Genomic DNA, 22,400 nt, shown 5'->3' with positions numbered 1-22,400 from the left:
AGGGACTGGGGTGAGGCAGGTAGAACGGGGGTGAATACGAAGTGGTGGCATAATGGATTTCTCTTCTGGTAATGGAATAGTTTTGTATCTTGATTGTGGTTCTGGTTACAGATCTGAACGTGTGATAAAATTGTATAGAACCACACAGACAGACACATACGTACTACACACACATGCACATGAATACAAGCTAAAAGTTGGTGAAAACTGAATGAGTTCTCTAATCCAGTAGTTAACGGTAATGTGCCGATGTTAACTTTCTGGTTTTGATACTGAACTGCAGCGAAATAAAATGTCATTAGGAGATGCTGGGTGAAGGGTACATGGGTCTCTTTGTACTACGTACTGTTTTGCAGCTTTCTATGAGTCTCATTATTTCAAAATAAAAAAGTTTTTTTTTTTTAAAGATTCTCATTTGCCTGGAATGGTTTAAATCTAGTTCTGCTAAAGGCAGGATATTGGGGAAAACCACTATTTGCTATTCCCACCCCCAAAATATCACAAAGCAAATAAAACTTACACTATATATTAATAAAAACATCTACATGTAGTATCCTTCTTATTTCTTTGGTGTATTTCTTTCCTTTTTAACATATATGGCATATTTCTTTTTTTTTTTTTTTTTTTTTTTTTGAGACGGAGTCTCGCTCTGTCGCCCAGGCTGGAGTGCAGTGGCGCGATCTCGGCTCACTGCAAGCTCCGCCTCCTGGGTTCACGCCATTCTCCTGCCTCAGCCTCTCTGAGTAGCTGGGACTACAGGCGCCCGCCACCACGCCCGGCTAATTTTTTGTATTTTTAGTAGAGACGGGGTTTCACCGTGGTCTCGATCTCCTGACCTCGTGATCCGCCCGCCTAGGCCTCCCAAAGTGCTGGGATTACAAGCGTGAGCCACCGCGCCCGGCCCAACATATATGGCATATTTCTTACCTTTTTAAAATAACTTCTATGGGAAAACTGACGGTATTCAGTTATTATTAGAGGTAGTGCCATGTTTTTTGCGTGTGCTAACTGCCCTTTTTCTGCCACTAACAACACAATGCAGATGACATTCACATGTCCTGAACACTTACAAGGATGTTCTCTAGTTTGACCAAATCCAAAAACATTTTCAAGGAAGTAAAATTGCACAACTTTATTGGTGATACATTAGTTTTAGGCGTCATTCACTACAGCTTTGGAAAAGGTATAATGGGCTGTGAGTTATGAGAATTGCGTGCTAGCTGTAACTATCACTTTTTTTCCTACTGAAGAAAGTGTATTGGATTGCAGGTGAGGGAATGTATCCTTAAATGGAAAACCTGGAATCTGCTCAAATTTATTTAAATTACTTTTGATATACTTTACAACTATAGCTGGTTTAAACAGTGCCTTTGAGAGCATCCATTTTAGGGTGCAGAAGAAGTGAAATATATTGTCCCTGCCTTATAAGCTGCTAATGTGGCTATGGTATACTAGAAAAAATTTTAACTTCAAGTGTCAGACCTGTATTTTAATCTCAGCTCTGCTGCTTACCAGACAAGTCATTAAACCTTGTAGAACCTGAGTTTCCTCAACTATAGAGATAAAATCTATTTTGTAAAATTTTTATTCCTTTCATCCCTCACATTTGTGAAAGGTACCTACCTTTCACCATACCTGATTCATCTAGCTGTTGTTCAGTAAATGTCAGTTTTGTCACAAAAGGTTTATACATTATTTGGGTGATAGATACACTAAAATCCCAGACCTCACCAGTACGCGATATATCCATGTAACAGAACTGCACTTGTACCCCTCAAATTTATACAAAAAGGATGGAAATATATCCATGCATATATACATACAAAATGAATCAGAAATATATCATAAAAGTGATAAATGTTGAGGTATAAACTATAACAAAAAGATAGAAAATGGAGAGTGCCAAATTGGCTGCATGTTTCAGAGAAAGCATTATGATAGAAATGGGATTAAAATTGGGCTTTGAAGAGTGACGAGGTAGATAGGGGAGAGGAGACCATTTCAAGAAGAAGCAAGACCTGTAATCTCAGCACTTTGGGAGGCCGAGGCGGGCGGATCACCAGGTCAGGAGTTTGAGACCAACCTGACCAACATGGTAAAACCCTGTCTCTACTAAAAATACAAAAATTAGCTGGGTGTGGTGGTGCATGCCTGTAATCTCAGCTACTCAGGAGGCTGAGGCAGGAGAATCGCTGGAACCCAGGAGGTGGAGGTTGCAGTGAGCCGAGATTTCACCACTGCACTCCAGCCTGGGTGACAGAGCAAGAGTCCATCTCAAAAAGAAAAAAAAAAAAAGCAAAGAAGCAAGAACCTAAGGTTATATGGCTACAAGGGAATCAGATTTGAGAAATTTATGCTATTTGAGACCTACCGTATATTCTATTAGATTTTGGAAGTCAGAAAGCTTAATGTTTAAGCAGTTTATCTCATAATGTTACATTCTTAAAAGCATCCCAACATGTGCTGTGTATTTTAATGATATTGTTGAATACTAGAATGCCTGCCTGGTTGGTAAGACTCTTGTATACGTTACCTTGGAATCTTGGTAAGAGTTACATAGCTTCTATCAGTTATAGCTAAACTTTGCAAAGATAGATGGCATAATAATGGAGCATTAACAAGATCTGGGATTTCAGTGTTTTTATTAAGGCTTATAGAATTGTTTTCACATGTTATTAATGTGCATCAATTTAATTTCTTTGAAGAAACTGGGAGTCTGACAAACTTTGTGTTCCTAAATGATGGTTGATGTTTTGGATACTATAACTGCAGAAAATATAGAATGTGAATGATGAAACATCTGCCTTGAATATATGAAAACATCATGCTTCTAATTTTCTTTTTAAGTTTTATTTTGATGTATTCTCATGGAGAAATAGGTTCATTATTGAAGGCTTAGTTTTGATAATAATTTGGCTTTGTTTTATATGGTATTGGGGCAAAGAAGCTTTCTGTAGGACAAATGGATTTATCAGTGTTTTTTCCAATGCTGAATCAGCCACATACACTTGTAATTCATCTGCTTTTGTGATCTGGTTTGCTGTGTAATTTAGTTTACCATTATTTTGGTGACCAAATTATTTTAAAAATATTTATTGAATGCCTACTGTATAAGAGCATTATATTCAGCATGGGTGGGACAAAAAGTAAAATGACACAGACCCTCAAGGATCCAGTAGGAAAGGGAAATATATACACAAATAACTACAGTGTAAGACAGTTTGCCATAGTGTCATGAGCTTTGTAGGATTTTAGATAATGGAGACAGCGTTTTTGAGTGGCAGATCTGGGATGATTTCATGGAAGCAGAAGCATTTGACTAATTCACATAGCTTATAAATGAATATTAACATGGCAGTGTGAAGTATGAAGCCTGAAATGACAGCTCTCCCAATGTCAAAGATGTTGTCTTTATGAATGGGGAAAATCACTCTAATACCAGTAAGTGGTAAATATGTAAACATTACCGTAAGTACTAATTTAAGGTAAATATTTGTACTTTTATAAATAAGTATTTTGTATATAATGGGTAATTGATGTTTTTATGTTTTTAGGCCATGAATATTGTGGTTCCCTTCATGTTTAAATATGCTGTAGACAGCCTCAACCAGATGTCGGGAAACATGCTGAACCTGAGTGATGCACCAAATACAGTTGCAACCATGGCAACAGCAGTTCTGATTGGCTGTATGTGTGATTCTTTAATCTGTCTGCAGGTGTTGACTTTCTCAAGGAGGTTTCATCATATTTGAGCAGATGACCTTTTCACTACAAACACAACTTAGCGTTTTGGATGTTTGTTGTTTTATGTGAGATGTTTTGTATGTGTTTTTAAAAACTATTCTGTATGATACACTTTCAAAAAATTCCATGATAACAGTAGCGTTTTTACAAGTTCTAGAAAACAATAATATAAAATAAGACATTAAATTCATAACAACCACTTCCAATAGGCTTTTTGTAACATCCATTTCCACAAAGATCAATTATTTTCTTGCTGGCATCGTTAGCTATTAAATAGGAAATAGCTAAATAAAAATATATATGTACATAAATGCTTTATTAAAATATATTCATTAGTAATGACACAAATCTACAATTTGAAAAGAACAGAATATGAATGCTGTGTGTCCCATGCATTAGAAAGGACACTATGAGATTTGGGAGACATTAGCAGGGGTATGCCTTTAGTCAAGGCACTTGATTTTTCAGGGTCTCAATTTTATCAGTTGTTATTTAGGAAGATTAAATTAGATAAAAAACCTTAACAGACACTTCACATTTATCCACAGTAATGCCATGTGGGCTATTATTTAAGTATTTTATTTGGAAAAAATATCTTTTAATGTCTGAAACCTGGAGGAAATAACACTGAAGGGATTCATAGTGGTAGAAAAGTTAATACTCATTAGGCTAGATTATTTCTAGGTTTCTTTTATTGTAAATATTCTGTGATATATTCATTCACTGAATTATTCATTGTACATTTTCTGAGCCCTTGTCATTTCTATACTCCTTTGATTCTAATATTGTTACATCCTATTTTTTCTTTTGAATGTATTCTTAGATGGTGTATCAAGAGCCGGAGCTGCTTTTTTTAACGAAGTTCGAAATGCAGTATTTGGCAAGGTAGCCCAAAATTCAATCCGAAGAATAGCCAAAAATGTCTTTCTCCATCTTCACAACCTGGATCTGGGTTTTCACCTGAGCAGACAGACAGGAGCTTTATCTAAGGCTATTGACAGAGGAACAAGGGGTATCAGTTTTGTCCTGAGTGCTTTGGTATTTAATCTTCTTCCTATCATGTTTGAAGTGATGCTTGTCAGTGGTGTTTTGGTAAGTTAAACATTTTTCATAACAAGCTTTTATCTTAAATTCTCATTAGTAGCAATTGAATATTTGAAGCTGTTGTACTGTTGCATGCTCATGAGTTTGAAAGCAAAATTCCATGATGCCAGAAACATTATGCAGTTTAATTATTTTGCCACAAGCTTCAATGGACTGCTCAAATTCTTTATCGTGTTGTTATTGTAAATAACTTCAATTCTGCACATAGATTAGTCATCAACTAGTACTTACAAAGGTTTTTTTAAAGCAGAGATTTTTGTATATGGCATTGGACTAATATGCTTAGAATATCTAGGTTTCTCATCACCATTCATAACATTTTAGGCAGTTTCACCTTTTATTTTTTTTTTCTCTGTTTCAACTTTTAGCTTCAGGGGGTACCTGTGCAAGTTTGTTACATGGATAAATTATGTGTCACTGGGGTGTGGTGTACAAATTATTTCATCACCAGGTAGTGAGCATAGTACCTAATAGGTAGTTTTTTGACCTTCACCCATCTGCCACCCTCCACCCTCAATAGGCCCCAGTGTCCATTCCCCTCATTGTGTCTGTGTGTACTCATTGTTTAGCTCTCACTTATAAGTGAGAAAATGTGGTATTTGGTTTTCTGTTCCTGAGTTAATTCACTTAGGATGATGGTCTCCAGATGCATCCATGTTGCTGCAAAGGACATGACTTTGTTTTTATGGTGTACATGGGCCACATTTTCTTTATTTAGTCCACCATTGATCGGCATCCATGTGTTTGCTATTGTGAATAGTGCTGCAATGAACATACGCATTTGTATGTCTTTATGGCAGAATGATTTATGCTCTTTTGAATATATATACTCAGTAATGGGATTGCTTGATCAAATGGTAATTCTGTTTTAAGTTCTTTGAGAAATCTCCAAACTGCTTCCCATAGTGGCTGAACTAATTTCCATTCCCACCAGCAGCGTATAAGTGTTCCCTTTTCTCTGCAACCTTGACAACATCTGTTATTTTTTGACCTTTTAATAATAGCCATTCTGACTCATCTGAGATGATATCTCATTGTGGTTTTGATTTGCATTTCTCTAATGATTAGCAATTTCACCTTTTATAGTTAAAAATATATGTATATATTTTTTATTCCTCTTTAGGCTTATTGTACTATCTTCCTATTAGTATTTGATGGTACTATTGATGTAGCAAGTGCAGTTTGACTTTCTTCCCTTGTTTCCTAAAGTAGATTTTCTAAAGTATTTGACTTTTCACCCATCATTCACGTACAAAACTTCCTGCCACCATATTTTTGTTAAAATCTTTTGACCGAGATTTGCTGTTGTGTATTACAAACTGTTTGGCAAGAACAATAACTGTTTCACATTTCTTCTTTGGACTTCCTTTTCTAGTATTACAAATGCGGTGCCCAGTTTGCTTTGGTAACCCTTGGAACACTTGGTACATACACAGCATTCACAGTTGCAGTCACACGGTGGAGGTAATTTATTCCCTAGAAGCCACATAAAATTTAGAAATTGTTATGCTTTTATAACATGTATTTCATGACTATGCAAATCTTTGTCTTACAGAACTAGATTTAGAATAGAAATGAACAAAGCAGATAATGATGCAGGTAATGCTGCTATAGACTCACTGCTGAATTATGAAACTGTGAAGGTAATATGTTTAATTATACTTTCTTCTGCCTTTCACACTGCACTAAGATTTGATCTACCATTTAATTTAATAGGTACTGTAAATTAGAGCTTCCGGTTAGGATATGATCTCTAGGTGTGATGGAATAATACTATTTTATTGTTTGTCTTTTGTTTAGAAACTATCCTCTCTCCTTCTTGGTTTTGGTTTGGCACTATCAGATTTTTACCTTCTGAATTAATTTATAAGTGATCATAAATACAGTCACACACTGTATAATGATGTTTTGGCATCTATGATGTTGGTCCCATAAGATAATAATGGAATTGAAAAGTTCCTGTCAGCAAGTGACATTGTAGCCATTGTAATGTTGTAGCACAATTCATTACTCTATTACTCATGTGTTTCTGGTAATGCTAGTGGAAACAAACCAGCTGTGCGACCCATCATTTAATATTTGATAATGATAAACTAGTATGTTAACTAGTATATGTATTTTTACACGTTTAATCATTATTTTAGAGTGTACGCCTTCTACTTCTAAAAACAAAGTTAGCTGTAATATAGCCTCAGGTAAGTCCTTCAGGAGGTATTCCAGAAGAAGGCATTGTTGTCATGGGAGATAACAGCTCCATGCATGTTATTGCCCCTGAAGACCTTCCAGTAAAACGAGTTGTGGAGGTAGAAGACAGTGATATTTGACCCTGACCCTATGTAGGTCTAGGCTAATGTGTGTGATTGTGTCTTAGTTTTTAACAAAAAAATTTAAAAAGTAAAAAATTAAATAGAAAATAGCCTATAGAATAAGGATATGAAGAAAGAAAATATTTTTGTGCAGCTGTACAATTTGTTTGTCTTTTAAGCCAAGTTGTAACAGAGTAAAAAAGTTTTTAAAAATTTAAGTTTGTAAAGCAAAAAGTTACAGTAAGCTAATTTTAATGTATTATTGAAGAAAGAAAATATTAAATAAATTTAGTGTAGCCTAAGCATACAGTGTTTATAAAGTCTACAGTAGTGTACGGTAATGCCCTAGGCCTTCATATTCACTCAGCACTCACTCACTGACTCACCTAGAGCCATTTTCAGTCCTGCAAGATCCATTCATGATAAGTGCTGTCTACAGATATACCATTGCAAATCTTCTTTACCATATTTTTACTGTACCTTTTCTGTGTTTAGATACACAAATACCATTGTGTTACAATTTTCTACAATATTCAATACAGCAACGTGCTGTACAGGTTTATAGCCTAAGAGCAATAGGCTATACCATATAGTCTAGGTGAGTGGTAGACTATACCATCTAGGTTTGTGTAAGTACACTCTATGATGATTGCACAGTCAAAATTACCTAAAGTATGCATTTCTCAGAACATATCTCTGTTGTTAAGTGATGCATGACTGTATACCGTTAGCATCTTGATTCAGAATGAACAGTAAGCTAATCAAACTGGCATATAAATTCTTGACTCTCTTCTATCCCTCAGAGTGCCTAGCATAGTGCTTCCCATTAATTCTTTCATTTATTTCCATTTAACAAATAGTTACTGAATGCCTCTTATGTGTTCTAAGTGCTTTCACAGGGGAGGGTGGTAAAAAAAGATTACTTTCTAATCCCTGCTATCCCAGAATTTTATACTGTACTAAGAGAATTTAAGTATGCAGGTGACTAAATAAGAAGGCATAATGTTGTGAGGGTAGTGGGAATTGTCAATTCAGAGTCTCAGGGGAAAGCTTTGTGAAGGAAGTGTCACTGAAGATTTTGTTTTAGATCGGGTTGGAATTAGCTAAGCATTCAGTAAATATTCGTTGGGTGAATTTTGTGGACTTTTCAAATACAGTTCATTATGGAAAACTGCAGGGATATCATAGTCCAATATATTGAGTCAATTTTTAAAATGGAATCTACAGTACAAACTTGTATTCATACATGAAGTCTGATGAAAAGTATACTAATCACTTAAGAGAATAAATTCTAATTATACTTGCCCATAGTTATTTTTATATATTTTGTAGTATTTTAATAATGAAAGATATGAAGCACAGAGATATGATGGATTTTTGAAGACGTATGAGACTGCTTCATTGAAAAGTACCTCTACTCTGGCTATGCTGAACTTTGGTCAAAGTGCTATTTTCAGTGTCGGTTTAACAGCTATAATGGTGCTCGCCAGTCAGGGAATTGTGGCAGGTAATGGGTCTGTGGCTATCACATTTACAGGCTGTTCAACTTTTATAAATAAAGATTAATGAAAGGAATGTGTATGCTTATCTTAATTATAAAGGATGTTAAAGTGCTTTAACATCCTTGGAGTACTTTTCTCTTTGTATCAGAATGTATTTACTTGATTGTTTGATAATGGTTTTTTAACTTCCTTTTGTTTAGCACTGGCTCACTCATTGATTGGGATTACTGTTTGTAACTACCTCTTCTTTTAAGAACAACTTTTTTTTTAGCATCTAGTTTTTCTAATTTCTCTTGTAGACCTGTAAAGCAATGTAATTAATTTAGTGTTTAGTTCAAAGCACTAAACTGCGAACACTCTTTTTTTTAAGAATTACCGGGAACCTTTTAATCTTTCTACTCCTTTTTTTACTTGCAAAACACTTCAAAAGTAAATGTCTGTCCCTGCTTTCTGGAAACCCTCCCCACCACCACTCAGTTAGTATTCATTCATTCACTGTGACCTAAATATGTGGAAAACCTGTGGAAGACATATTTAGGTCACAACAACATTTTGTTGTTGTTGTTGTTTCATTTTATTTCCTTCAACTTGATGTACATCAGAATGGTTTATCATCCTTAATCGTGATATCTATTTTCTCCAATTTTTAATGTATACTAATTTTTAAATTTCTGTTTTACACTACAAAGAAACCATTGCTAGTGTCTTAGGGAAAAAAAGAAAATTTTTAGCCTTCAATTTCTATCCTCAAACCATTCTTTTTTGTATATTATATATAGTGTAATATATATATTATACTATATATATTATATATATATAGGTGGGTCTTTCCCATTCCTAATGTATACTGTTCCCTGTATTACCTAAATCATGGATTAATGCTTTGAAATTGAGTTGACATAAGAGTTGTTGCTGATTAAGAATATTTTGTTCTGTGGTAATAGACTATAAACCTATCTTAAATTGGAAAAGTATGTAACATTTATCTAAAATACCCCTTTTTTTCTTCTGCCAATTGCATATTAAGGTACCCTTACTGTTGGAGATCTAGTAATGGTGAATGGACTGCTTTTTCAGCTTTCATTACCCCTGAACTTTCTGGGAACTGTATATCGAGAGACTAGACAAGCACTCATAGATATGAACACCTTGTTTACTCTACTCAAGGTAGACACCCGAATTAAAGTAAGTAATCTATATAGTACCTTTTCAAAAGTATGTGAACATCATCCTATTAGTAGGATTATTCTAGGAATATTCCTACATCACCACATTAGCAAACCAATTTGTTTTACTTGCAGGAATTGGTGGGGGTGGGGGTGCTATCACCTGTATTAAGAGGTTGTTAGAGCTTTCACTTCTATGTTTAAAAACCAGGCCACACATGGTGGCTCATGCCTGTAATCCCAGCATTTTGGGAGGCTGAGGCGGGTGGATCACCTGAGGTCAAGAGTTCGAGACCAGCCTGACCAACATGAAGAAACCCTGTCTCTACTAAAAATACAAAATTAGCTGGGCGTGGTGGCATATGCCTGTAATCCCAGCTACTCGGGAGGCTGAGCCAGGAGAATCGCTTGAACCCGGGAGGTGGAGGTTGCGGTGAGCCAAGATCCTGCCATTGCACTCCAGCCTGAGCAACAAGGGCGAACTCCGTCTCAAAATAAATAAATAAATAAATAAATAAATAAATAAGATCTTACAATGTTAATGAAGACTATTATACTAGAAAGTAAATTTTGTTAAGTTGAATTATTTGTACTTACACTGAATTTACTTATCTAATAATGACATAGAATATATGATTGCCTCTCCTTGCATCCTCAGCCCCTTTCCTCCCCTGCCCCATTATCCCTTCTCCCTCCTCACCCCCACCTCAAAAAAAGTTGCTCAGAAACCAAAACATTCAGGGTTTGTTTTACCTTAGCCATGAAGCGTGAGAAAACAAATCTTTAAATGCATGCTTGGAAGTGGTCTAAGTCCGCTTATAAACCTCCTTCTTTTCCATTATTTCCTTTTTCTGTGAATTAGAAAATTGTCTTCATAGCTGTACTCTAGGCAGTGCGTAAAGTGGCTTTTTTTTTTTCTCTTCCCTGCTAGGACAAAGTGATGGCATCTCCCCTTCAGATCACACCACAGACAGCTACCGTGGCCTTTGAAAATGTGCATTTTGAATACATTGAGGGCCAGAAAGTCCTTAGTGGAATATCCTTTGAAGTCCCTGCAGGAAAGAAAGTGGCCATTGTAGGAGGTAGTGGGTCAGGGTGGGTAATTTAGTTATTTGTAAAATTCTGTATTATAGACTGATGATTCCCAATGTAATATTTCTTTCTTTATCATAATGAAAATGATTACTGTGGTTTAAAACTGGGGTTTCCTAACATTAATAGGAGCTAAATAACCTTTCTTCATCTCCAATTTCAGGAAAAGCACAATAGTGAGGCTATTGTTTCGCTTCTATGAGCCTCAAAAGGGTAGCATTTATCTTGCTGGTCAAAATATACAAGATGTGAGCCTGGAAAGCCTTCGGAGGGCAGTGGGAGTGGTACCTCAGGTATTTAAAAACAGAAAAAAAAACAAATTTTTGGAAGATTTATTGGGTTGATCAGTCTGTAACTAGAACAATTTGAATCAAGGGATCAACATATGCTACTGAAGTAGTCAGTATTAGACCCTACCAGCGAAATTCTGGTATCAAAAGGGATTTTTTAAAAAAGGAAAAGAAAAAAACTTGAAGGAAAAATCTGCATGATAGGAAGCCCTGGAATGATAGCATAATAGAATAGAAAGAGCACAGACCAGGATTCTAACCCCATCTCTAATTGTCATTAGTTCTGTGGCCTGGGGCCTCCATTTTCTTATCTGTAAAATAAGGATGCCGTTTACCTTATAGGATAGAATTATTGTGGATTAGAGATAATAAATGTAAAATACCGAGTCTATCACATAATTGTTCAGAAAATGAAAACTACTATTGTAATTTGGAGCAGTTTTCAACATAGTGGATTTATAATCACTACAAAGTAGCTTGGCTGCCATCCTCAATTTTGTATGCCTTGTTAACCACTCTGCCCTCAGTACCAAGCACAGTGCCGAACCCATGTTAAACATTTAATAAACATTTATTGTGTTACTTTGGAGGGAAAATAAATTCAAAGTAAGGTCTGAGAAGTGAAGAAGTAGATAGCCTTATAGGATGTGAGCTTTTTTATGATGAACGCTTATAGAGAGACCTGTGAATTAGTTGCAGCTAGTATGCATTATAAAGTTGATTTCTGGAGCCAGAATCAAATCCCTGGGAGAATAGATCAAAATATGGGGAGAGGAAGAACTGTAAGAGAGTGATTGGACGGGGATATGTAGCTTGCAAAATGTCCCCCAAATGATCCCACACATGGACTCTTCCCGTCCTCTTTTTCACTGAAAATCCCACGTTAGTCAGCATGAGTCATTTAGAAAAATTATTGGGTAACTGTGAGATGATGGATATGTTAATATGTTCACTATAGTAATCATTTTACTATCTATATGGATCTCATAACATCATGTTCTATACCTTAAATATATACAATATCATTTATAAATTTTAAAAATAAATCGTGTCACTTAAATTGGATTAGATAATCTAATTTAATAATTCCAGTTCTTTCTCACATACCCCAGTTATGATTTTGGAGGACTATGTGGGGCCCAGAAAACTGCCTTTTTGAAAATGCTTCCTAGGTTATTCTGATATAGATGGTTCATAGATTGTATGTTAAGTAACACTAATCTAGGCCAGGCACAGTGGCTCACGCCTGTAATCCCAGCACTTTGGGAGGCTGAGGCAGGCAAATCGCCTGAGTTCGGGAGTTGGAGACCACCCTGGCCAGCATGATGAAAGCCCGTCTCTAGTAAAAATAGAAAAATTAGCTGAGCATGGTGGCAGGCATCTGTAATCCCAGCTACTTGGGAAGCTGAGGCAGGAGAATTGCTTGAACCCAGGAGGCGGAGGTTGCAGTGAGCCGAGATCGCGCCATTGCACTCCAGCCTGGGCAGCAGAGCTAGATTCAGTCTCAAAAATAAAAAAGAAAAAAAAAAGAAAAAGAAACACTAATCTAAACTATGTGTCAAGTGAACTGGATTCTGAGCTATGACTACTTAGGATTCAGTGTCCCCATCCATATAAATAGATTCCTGCCATTCTCTTGGGCGCTGTAACAATTATCCTCATCCTTTTGAGAAGTAACACATTCACAAAGGGAAAATATACATGATCAGTAAACAGAAGACTCTCATCCTCATTGGAGGCCTTAGCAATATAAATTAAATCAACAACAGGATACGTGTCAGTTTTTCACCTATCAGATTGGCAAGGATTTTGAAATTCCTAATATCCAGTTTGGGCAAGGCTGTGTAAAATGGACAATCTCTTGTTTTGCTGGTGGAAGTATACGGCTTTCTTGACAAGCAAATTGGCAGTGTGTATCAAGTGCCTGAAAAATATTCATACCCTTTATTCCAATAATTCTGCCTCTAGGAAATTTTAGTAAGGAAATAAAGAGATGTGAACAAGTCTTTATATGCAAAGATGTTCATTACAGCATTATTTATAGTAGCATCAGTTGGAAACAATGTAAATGTCCAACAGTAAGTAGATGGTTACAGTATTATAGGATCAGAGTCATGCAACCATTCATAAATCTTGTGTTTTTAAAGAATATTGTCATGAAAAATATGCAAATACAAAGTATTAAAAAGGAGGATAGCAAGCAAAATATAATATCCTGATTTTATAATATTAAATGAATACATTGCAGTAGAGAAAAAAGATAGAAAATATCAATGTAATATTAGATCTTGCTACATGATGGGAATATGGGTTCTTTAAATTTTAATTTATTAAATTTGTATATATTTAAGGTATCTAACATGATGTTATGAGATACATATAGATAATTAGATTACTGTAGAGAAGCAAATTAACATGTCCATCATCTCACAGTTACTCATGTTTTTGTGATGAGAGCAGCTAAAATCTACCCATTTAGCAGAAATTACACCAAAAAATCAGTATTTATTTTATATTAGTTTTTATATTTTCAAAATTTCCATCTGGCACATTTAGCTTTTTCCTAAATATAAATTATTTTAAAATAAGCAGTTTCTGTTTATACAATGAGCTTATTGAGTTTAAGTATTATCTCAATATGAGAAATTTTATTAATAGGTATATAAATGATTTAAATACTATTTAAAGCAATATATGAAATTTTTGGTCTGATTGTGATGTTAAAGAAGATGGGTATCCTGGTTAATGTGAACTAATGGAGTCATTTTATTTCACCTAACCATAGCCTTCCAACCATTTAGAGATTGAAAGAAAATTGGGGGATGGATGCTCCCTTGAAGTAAATTAGCTTTAGTGTGCCATGTGAGAATAAGTTGAAATATCAAATGAATGCCTGAAGTGAACTTTCTCCAAAAATATATATATTGCATAAATTCTTTGTTTTCTGTTTTAATATCAATGTCAAAGCTTCTTAGAAACATAGGAAAACATATTCAAACCTCATTAGTAATTAGGGAAATGCTAATTTAAACAAAAAACACATTTTTCCCCTAAGAATAGCAACACCTAAAAATTATTAATATCCAGGGTTTCTGAGTATATGAGGAACTGGCACCCTCATATGCTATTGGTTAGCGTGTACTTATACATTATTGGTTGCTGGTAGGGCCATATTTAGAAGACATTTGGGCAATAATATCAAAGGATAAAAGTATGTTTAACTTTAAACTCATCAGTCTACTTCTGGGAATTCTTCTTACAGAAACACACAGGTGTACAAAGTCATATACATAATGTTTTATTCAAACATTGTAGTAGCATAAACTTGGAAATCACATTAATGTCCATGAGTAGGAGAATGTATAAATAAATTATGACATTTCCATAGTATGTAATATACAACTGTTAAAAAGAATGAGTTAGTTTTCTGTTATTGACATGGACAATCTCCAGGATATGTTAACTGAAAAAAGCAATTGCAAAATAATATGTATAGAATGACCATACTTTTGTTGGGGGGAAAAACATATGTTTAGGTATATAAATTCACAGGAAGAAGTCTGGAATGATACACACTAAATTGTTTATGATGACTACCCCTGGGAAGGGAATGGGATTTCGCAGATGAGGGATGATGAAAGGGACTGTCATGTTTTACCCTTTATGCCTTTGTCTCTTTACTATTTGAATTTTTAATAATGAACATATATATAGAGAGATGTATAGATACATAGATATATATTCATTCAGTATGTCTGCTTCAGGATGCTGTCCTCTTCCATAATACTATTTATTACAACCTCTTATATGGAAACATCAGTGCTTCACCTGAGGAAGTGTATGCGGTGGCAAAATTAGCTGGACTTCATGATGCAATTCTTCGAATGCCACATGGATACGACACCCAAGTAGGGGAACGAGGACTCAAGCTTTCAGGTGATCAGAGATTTTAGACCTGCCCCCTTCTTGTATACTTCTTTCAAACTCTAATTTGTCAGAGCCATTTTTTAGAAAATATAATGAGAGACTTCAAATGTAGTGCTTATTGAGTCACATTTGATTGGGTTACTAATCTCCTAGCCCTCACTATAACCAATTCAACATACTAGTAACTATTCTCAAGTCATGCAAGTCTTTTTTTTTTTTCACTTGCAGCTGCAAACATTGTAGGTGTTTGATATTAAGTAAGATATCAAAATATGCTCAGATCATTACTAACTTGTTATCTACAGTCTTCATGATACAGGAAAAACAAGATTGTTCTTTACCTGGGAAAGTAGTAAGGGTAGGGAGAAGTAATTTGATAATGAATAGTGTATATCTCTCGTCATAACTTCCTAGATCATTAGAAGATGTTTTCAGTACTTAAGACCTCTTTATATTTGATCCTGTTAACTGCTATACTTTCCTTACAGCCAAATTTATTTTCATGTCCTTTGTTCTGTGGCCAAGGATATTTTGAGGCTTATACATTTCTTGTTAAATGTTTAATTATGAGATTGCTAGGTTTAAGAATGAATTACCCTAAAATGACTGATTTTTTTTTTTGGAGGATGCAGAAAAATGTTTCTTTACCCCCAAATTATTTGAATTTCAAAAGTATAGCAATGTCTAGTTTAGTTTGGGGAGGAAATGTATCGATTATAGATAGAGGTAAGGCAAAAATAGAATGAGAAATACTCTATATGAATTTTAACGAATCCACATTCCTCTTCATTATAAACTGACTTCATTTATTAAATACACACTATGTGCAAGCTACTATGCTAAATGGTTTGAAAGTTAAAAAAATGAAGCATAAACAGGCCTGTTATTCAGGAATTGGCAGTCTGTTAGAAAGTTTTGGGCTAAGTTTAGAAAATTGTAAGCAAAGATTATTTCCAAGTTAAGTTGATTGGGTCATTATCTGGTAGTATAAGATGCCGGTATCATTCCAGTCCACATTTACACTTTATTACTGCTTTTAATAGCAGTAATTTCCAATTATCTGGCCCACCCCCAAATTATGTGTCCGTTTGACTAATTCTGGCGATCCCTAATTTATCATGTAATATGAACTAGCCCTCTTAATGCATGACTTTGCCTCAGCCAGCTATGCTGTGTTCCATTTTCTAATCTTATTTTTCCTTTCTGCATGCCTTTGAGGGATAGGAATAGCTAAAGAAATTTTATTCTTACCTATTTCTCATTTCCTTACAACCAAACCTCTCAAAATGAGCAATTTATTATTTGGCATCTATGCTAATAATTATGTTAGAGAACAAACAGACATTCCTTCTCCAAGTTCCAAAATACTGTTGAATAGAATTACAACTGAGTTGGTTTCCACTTGAAATTTGAGAGGCACTTCAAAACTAGTCCTTCCTCTGAATATCTACTTCTTTGAGGAACTTTCTGCTACTGGGCTGATAGATAGGCAGGAAGATTGTACTTATGGTACCTGCCTTGTTAGGAGAATTTTGATCTTGTGAGGTGGGGAAGTGTATGGCTAGCATAAATATAAACTTACTAATATTAAAAATAAGGAACCCCTTTATAGGCCAAAGATAATAATTGTAGAACAAGTAAAAATAAAAATATTTAATGTACCAGGTAATGGATAGAGCTTATTCCCTAAAGAAGGTTACTTAAGCTGAAAAATATGTTTTTTCAGACATTGATAATGTATAATAGACAAGAAAAGAAGCCAAAAGGGACTTAGTCAGCAGAGTACCACCTTCTGTACTTCCAACTATAGTTCTATATCAAATTGATGACCTTAGACCTACAGTAGTCCCAGTAATAAAAGAAAGGTTTCTATACATTTCACTACATATTTTCACTATTTATTTAAGAAATACTTTCTAAATATTTATTCTTGTATTTAGGGATAAATGTGGGCTTACACATTGTGATAAGAAGAGCATTGGACTGGAATGGGTCTAGTCCAGATTCTTGCTCGGTGACCTTGAGCAAATCACTTAACTTTTCTGGGCCTGTATCCTTTCTATTTTAAAAATTTGATATGCTAGAGATCTATAATAAATACCTAAATAAAGGAAGAGATATCTAGTATATGCCTTTAACTTTGAAGAATGCTGTGAAAATAATAGCTTTCTATCAAAAAACAATCCTTGAGAATACTGGCTGAATGCTACTTTTTTATCTTAAGAGACGAATTCAGTTATTCATAGTTTAATGTCTTCAAGTTTCAGGTTTCAGATATTGATTTTTTGGCATTGTCAATTCTGTCATTGAAATTTTTCTGAGATTGCTGTTCATTGAGAATTATCTGTAATATAAAGTAACATATAATGAGCATACTTCTGTTAGAAGAATAATAGTAGAATCAAAGTTGTTACCTTCCTGCCTCATTCTCATTCTTCTCACCTGCTATGAAGTCAGAATTCAGTAGGGCATTCATGTTTCAGGGAATATAATTTGTCAAAAGATATATTACATATGAACTTCAACTCTACAAGTCAGTAAAATGAACTGTGATCAGGAGAATAAGGAAATGTTCAGTGTATTACTTGGTGGTTGTAATCAATGGAAACACTAAGAACATAAAATATGCATGCACTATGCTTCCTTAAAGTGAAATTTTCCTTTACCAGGAGGAGAAAAGCAAAGAGTAGCAATTGCAAGAGCCATTTTGAAGGACCCCCCACTCATACTCTATGATGAAGCTACTTCATCGTTAGATTCGATTACTGAAGAGGTAAGTTATGATTAAAATATAAAGCTCTTCAATGTTTAACTTTTCTACTTGGAAGTTTCAGTAAAATGGCTGCATTACTTTGTATTTTGAATAAACTTCAATAATAAGTGCTATAGAGCAAAATGCCTATCCCCCTTTTTCCATATGGCAAGTATTGATGGTAAGAATGCCAGGTTGCAATGAACTAGAGATACCACAGTGTTAAGTCCATTTGCAAATGTGTCTCCTTTTGGAACTATGTGATACCTTATGCTGTTGTTGTATTGCCCTTGCATCTTACAAAGCTGTAGGAATCACCTGATATGCTGACAAAGGAAGAAAGTTTTAGTCTCTCTCCTATTGCCACTTAACACTCATTAAAATAGTCATGGAAGTGATTGTGAAACCTGTGACATAGTACATACCAGAAAGCCTTTCACTTATCATGGAGTGACTCATGAGATGCAAGTCAGGCACACACAACCTGCAGTGCTGGTATCAATTTGTATTCATTTCACTGGAAGTGTTATGAAACACCAAGATGTGACACTGATGTCATGACATTGCCCCACAGCTGCATTAGATTTCATAGCAACATCTTTACATTACATACAAAAGTCTCAACAACAATGGTAATTTCATTATCATATCCCCTTAATCTAGAACTGAAGATAGGCAGATGCATTTGTCAATTGCCTTCATTCAACTACCTTTTAATTCAATACATAGTATAAACCTAGTGTTGAAGGATAGGCCTAATTCAGCTTTGTGGGCTGTGTGACATAATATTTTCATACGGAGTTAAGTTTCAGGGCTCATTGTTTGATCTGCAGCATATTTAAAGCAATTTAATTTTGAAGTGAATTGGTTAGCATATATTTAAAGTGACCCATAAGCAGGACCAGACCTCATTCATAGGAAAAATAGGAACATTCTTATAAGAACTTTTTACCTAAAAATGTGTCATACTACCACAAACTAAAAGACCTACCAACAGTCATTATTTGAGTCACACAGCTTTATTAGGTCAGAGAGCATAACCCATTAAGAGCCAATAGACCACCCCCCAAGGGGAGGAGTTACTGGAAGATGTGGTAAATTTTAATGGGCCTTTTTAAAAAGTCCAGAGTCTTCACTAGGATGTCAGAGTTTAAGTTGTTAAAGGTTAAAAAAGGAGTCTTCACAAACATGACAGGCTTTCTTAGTATTGGCCTTGTACCTTATTATCAGTCTGCCCTGGTAAAATAAGATCTTTTCCTGGGTAACCATCTGCTCTTGATAATTTTATTCCTTTAATAAATAAAATGTTCAGAAATACCCGTAGGAAATTTGGGTATATCCCCATCCCCCACACTGCTATTTCCATCTAGCTTGCTGTACTTAGACCCAGGTTTCCAAGTATAGCTGAATATATATACAACTCTTATACTTTACAGGGAATAAACAAAAATGTATTTCCAGGATGCATTAGGAAGTCAGAATGCTTTTGAAAAAGAGGTTTCTGTAGTTAAAAATATACAGTTATCATTGTTTCCCCTTCTGTCCTCCGAGTTTGAACTAAGGAAAAGCAAATGTTCCTATACTCTTTGAATCTCCCTATCTTTGGATTATTTTGAATTTCTCTGTGCCCTACACTTAAGTCTCTCCTCATTTTAGTTTTGTTCTCATTGGTAAACATTATATGTGGCTATGTTCCTGATATCATGAGAGTTGTTGTTTATTTGTTTACTTGTATAGAAAATATCTACTTTCTCCCAGATTTTGTAATTTAGAGAAATGTTGCCTATCTTAAAGAATTTTTTTCCATGATAATGTGTTCATAGTTGCCTTCTCTTTTTGCTTTCTCCCCTTCCTTTTAGCAGTTATTAGATTAGGTCTAATATTTGGTATCAGTATAAAGTTTACATAATAAAAAATTAACTGGCATTTTTTATGTTCCTTTAGGAAATGTATGATTATTTTAATTTACATTTGCCTAATGTGTAGTTCTTTTTATTTTCTCCTGTTCTTCATATTACCAAACTTGCAGACTATTCTTGGTGCCATGAAGGATGTGGTCAAACACAGAACTTCTATTTTCATTGCACACAGATTGTCAACAGTGGTTGATGCAGATGAAATCATTGTCTTGGACCAGGTAAGAGATTTAACTTTAAAGTTTAGTATTTGAGGAACACTGGAAATTGTTATAGATACAAGAACCTTAAATATTGTTTCTTACATTATTTGGTTGAGACTGAATCCTGTTATGATTCTGTTTTTAGCCCCTGTTGATTGGAAATAATGCATGTCACTTCCAAGAAGGAATAAACTATATTAACTCATTCTCTATTAAAGTATTACAAGCAAAAGTTTAATCAGGAAAGCATTAAATCTTCACGATAGAAGCACGTTTTCAATGGTGCATATATAAAATAACTTTTCTGCCTTCATTTTTGCTCTGAATAGACTCTTTGCTCAGTGTCTTTGCTGTATTGTATGTTTTTATTTTTCTAATACCTGCACATACCATTGATGGTTAAAATTACCATAAAATAAAGTGGTCATTTTCAAACATGGTCATTTTTATTTTATGTTTTTCCTTCTCGGGAAAGTAAGAAAAAAGATAGCCTGCTTTATCTCTTCTAAGGGAATTACTATATGAGTATACTGTAAAAGTCTAGACAAATCAGAGTACCACTATTGTGATGGGTAGATTTGAAAATTGCAGTAATTTTTCTTTTCTCCTTTCTGTAAGGACCTCTTCCCCACACCCCCTAGTACTTGATTATTTCTAACATATGCAGTTTTCCACCCTGCATTCAGCCTTTTCTGTAATTATTTTTCCCTTCTAATAAATATATCTTCAATTCTTTATCATTTTGGCTTTTTTTTTCTTTTTGAGGCAGGGTCTTACTTTGTCACCCAGGAGTACAGTGGCGCGATCTCGGCTCACTGCAGCCTCGAACTCCTGGGCTCAAGCAGTCCTCCCACCTCAGCCCCCCAAGTAGCTGGGACTACAGGCACGTGCCACACACCTAGCTAATTTTTTGTAGAGATAGGGTTTCACCATGTTGCCCAGATTGGTCTTAAGCTCCTGAGCTCAGGTGATCCGCCCACCTTAGACTCCCAAAGTGTGCTGGGATTACAGGCGTGAACCATCACGCCTGGTCACATTTTGAAAACCTGTGTACTAAGAGTTTAGAGAGAAGCATTCTCATGTACTGTCTGTATATTGAGCTATTTAAAGTGACTTTTTCACTCCACTAACATTTCTTATAGAGTATTCAGTGTTATGGTTTGTATATTATTACCTTCATAAGTTGCTTGCATACTTGTGACTCTAGGCCTTTCTGTTGGTTTATTCTTAAATATTTACATTCATTACCAAACTGATTTTTCCAGTATGGTTGTACCAGAATGTCTTAAATGGGAAATTTTGTCAATATACCTTATTATATCATTGATGTTCAAGAATCTTAAATAAAATCTGCTACTTTTTTATAAGCTTTCTGATTCTATGCAGCCAAGTAGTAAGAGCCTTTTCTTACAAATAGAAGTTGTTAAAATACATTAGCAGGCATGTGATTACCTACACCTCATGCCATGTAATTCACAGTATCTATACACTTATTTTACACCATTGCCACTTGGATTTTGGGTTATAATGGGACCTAATTTATTAATGATCATAGCAACAGTATCTAAACAAGAATCTCTTTATTATTCATAATTTGATGATTCTATAGTTGTCTGATTATGCAGATAATAGATTTTCATTTTCTAGTGAAACTAATATGACCTTAGCTTTCACTAATAATCTGTCACCTCCTGTGTTCTGTCAGCAATTTCTTGTAGTAGTGTTAATATTAAGACGGCATATCTAGGGAACTTCTAGTTAAACATGGAAGACTGGATACATTTGTTTATCTCTTCTTTCCCTAACCATACTAAAATGAAAGTGAAGAAATAAAATAAGTATAATAAGTATAAAGCCATAAGGACAAAGAGTAACAGTGGACAAGAGATACCAGCAAATTGGGATAAACTGGTAAGTAGATAGATTAGCAGAGCTAAAAAGTTGAATACTGTGTGTCAAAAGAGAGAGACATCAATTTAAAAAAAAGCAAGTTGATTCATGTTGTAGAACCCCGAAAAGGCTCAGGAATTGAAGGCACCAGGTATGATGAAAAGTGGCGATAAGCATGAGGTTGAAAGTAACAGAATTAAGTGTAGGACTACATAAGAAATAAAGTTCCCAGGTCCCTTTCTCACCCCCACAGCCTGGTGTTTATACTCCTTCCTAACCTTAGCAAGAGTCTGGAGATTTACTTATCAGGAAATTACTGGCTTTGAACACAAGCAGACCACCAGGCACATTAACAATGAAGGGAGAGATTAACTGAAAATCAAAACATACCAAAGGATAGGACCACAGACCCTCTTGTGCCACTGGCTCCAAGAACTTTGCCAACCAGTTGTTTATTTTTACCATCACTACTCCTTAACTCATCAGCAAATAATTGGAGGATTCTTTT

The 22,400-nt window shown here is 35.0% G+C and overlaps 1 protein-coding gene across 4 annotated transcripts in view; it reads left to right on the top strand.

The window, feature by feature from the left end:
• The window catches only part of ABCB7 (ATP binding cassette subfamily B member 7), a 192,497-nt gene that overhangs the window by 80,014 nt on the left and 90,083 nt on the right, over nt 1–22,400 (top strand). For all 4 annotated transcript variants that reach the window (XM_058441408.1, XM_032757204.2, XM_032757203.2 and 1 more), the window contains 11 exons: nt 3,555–3,687; nt 4,568–4,836; nt 6,224–6,312; nt 6,404–6,491; nt 8,487–8,661; nt 9,684–9,841; nt 10,754–10,917; nt 11,078–11,207; nt 14,969–15,140; nt 17,801–17,904; nt 19,913–20,020. In XM_058441408.1, the coding sequence (XP_058297391.1) occupies nt 3,555–3,687; nt 4,568–4,836; nt 6,224–6,312; nt 6,404–6,491; nt 8,487–8,661; nt 9,684–9,841; nt 10,754–10,917; nt 11,078–11,207; nt 14,969–15,140; nt 17,801–17,904; nt 19,913–20,020 (1,590 nt within the window). The remainder of the gene's footprint in view (nt 1–3,554; nt 3,688–4,567; nt 4,837–6,223; nt 6,313–6,403; nt 6,492–8,486; nt 8,662–9,683; nt 9,842–10,753; nt 10,918–11,077; nt 11,208–14,968; nt 15,141–17,800; nt 17,905–19,912; nt 20,021–22,400) is intronic.

This window comes from Hylobates moloch, unplaced genomic scaffold, assembly GCF_009828535.3.
Source record: "Hylobates moloch isolate HMO894 unplaced genomic scaffold, HMol_V3 SCAFFOLD_7, whole genome shotgun sequence".
In the NCBI taxonomy this organism is placed as follows: domain Eukaryota; kingdom Metazoa; phylum Chordata; class Mammalia; order Primates; family Hylobatidae; genus Hylobates; species Hylobates moloch.
Note: the sequence above shows the minus strand (reverse complement) of the source record. Positions and strands in the feature narration are given on the sequence as shown.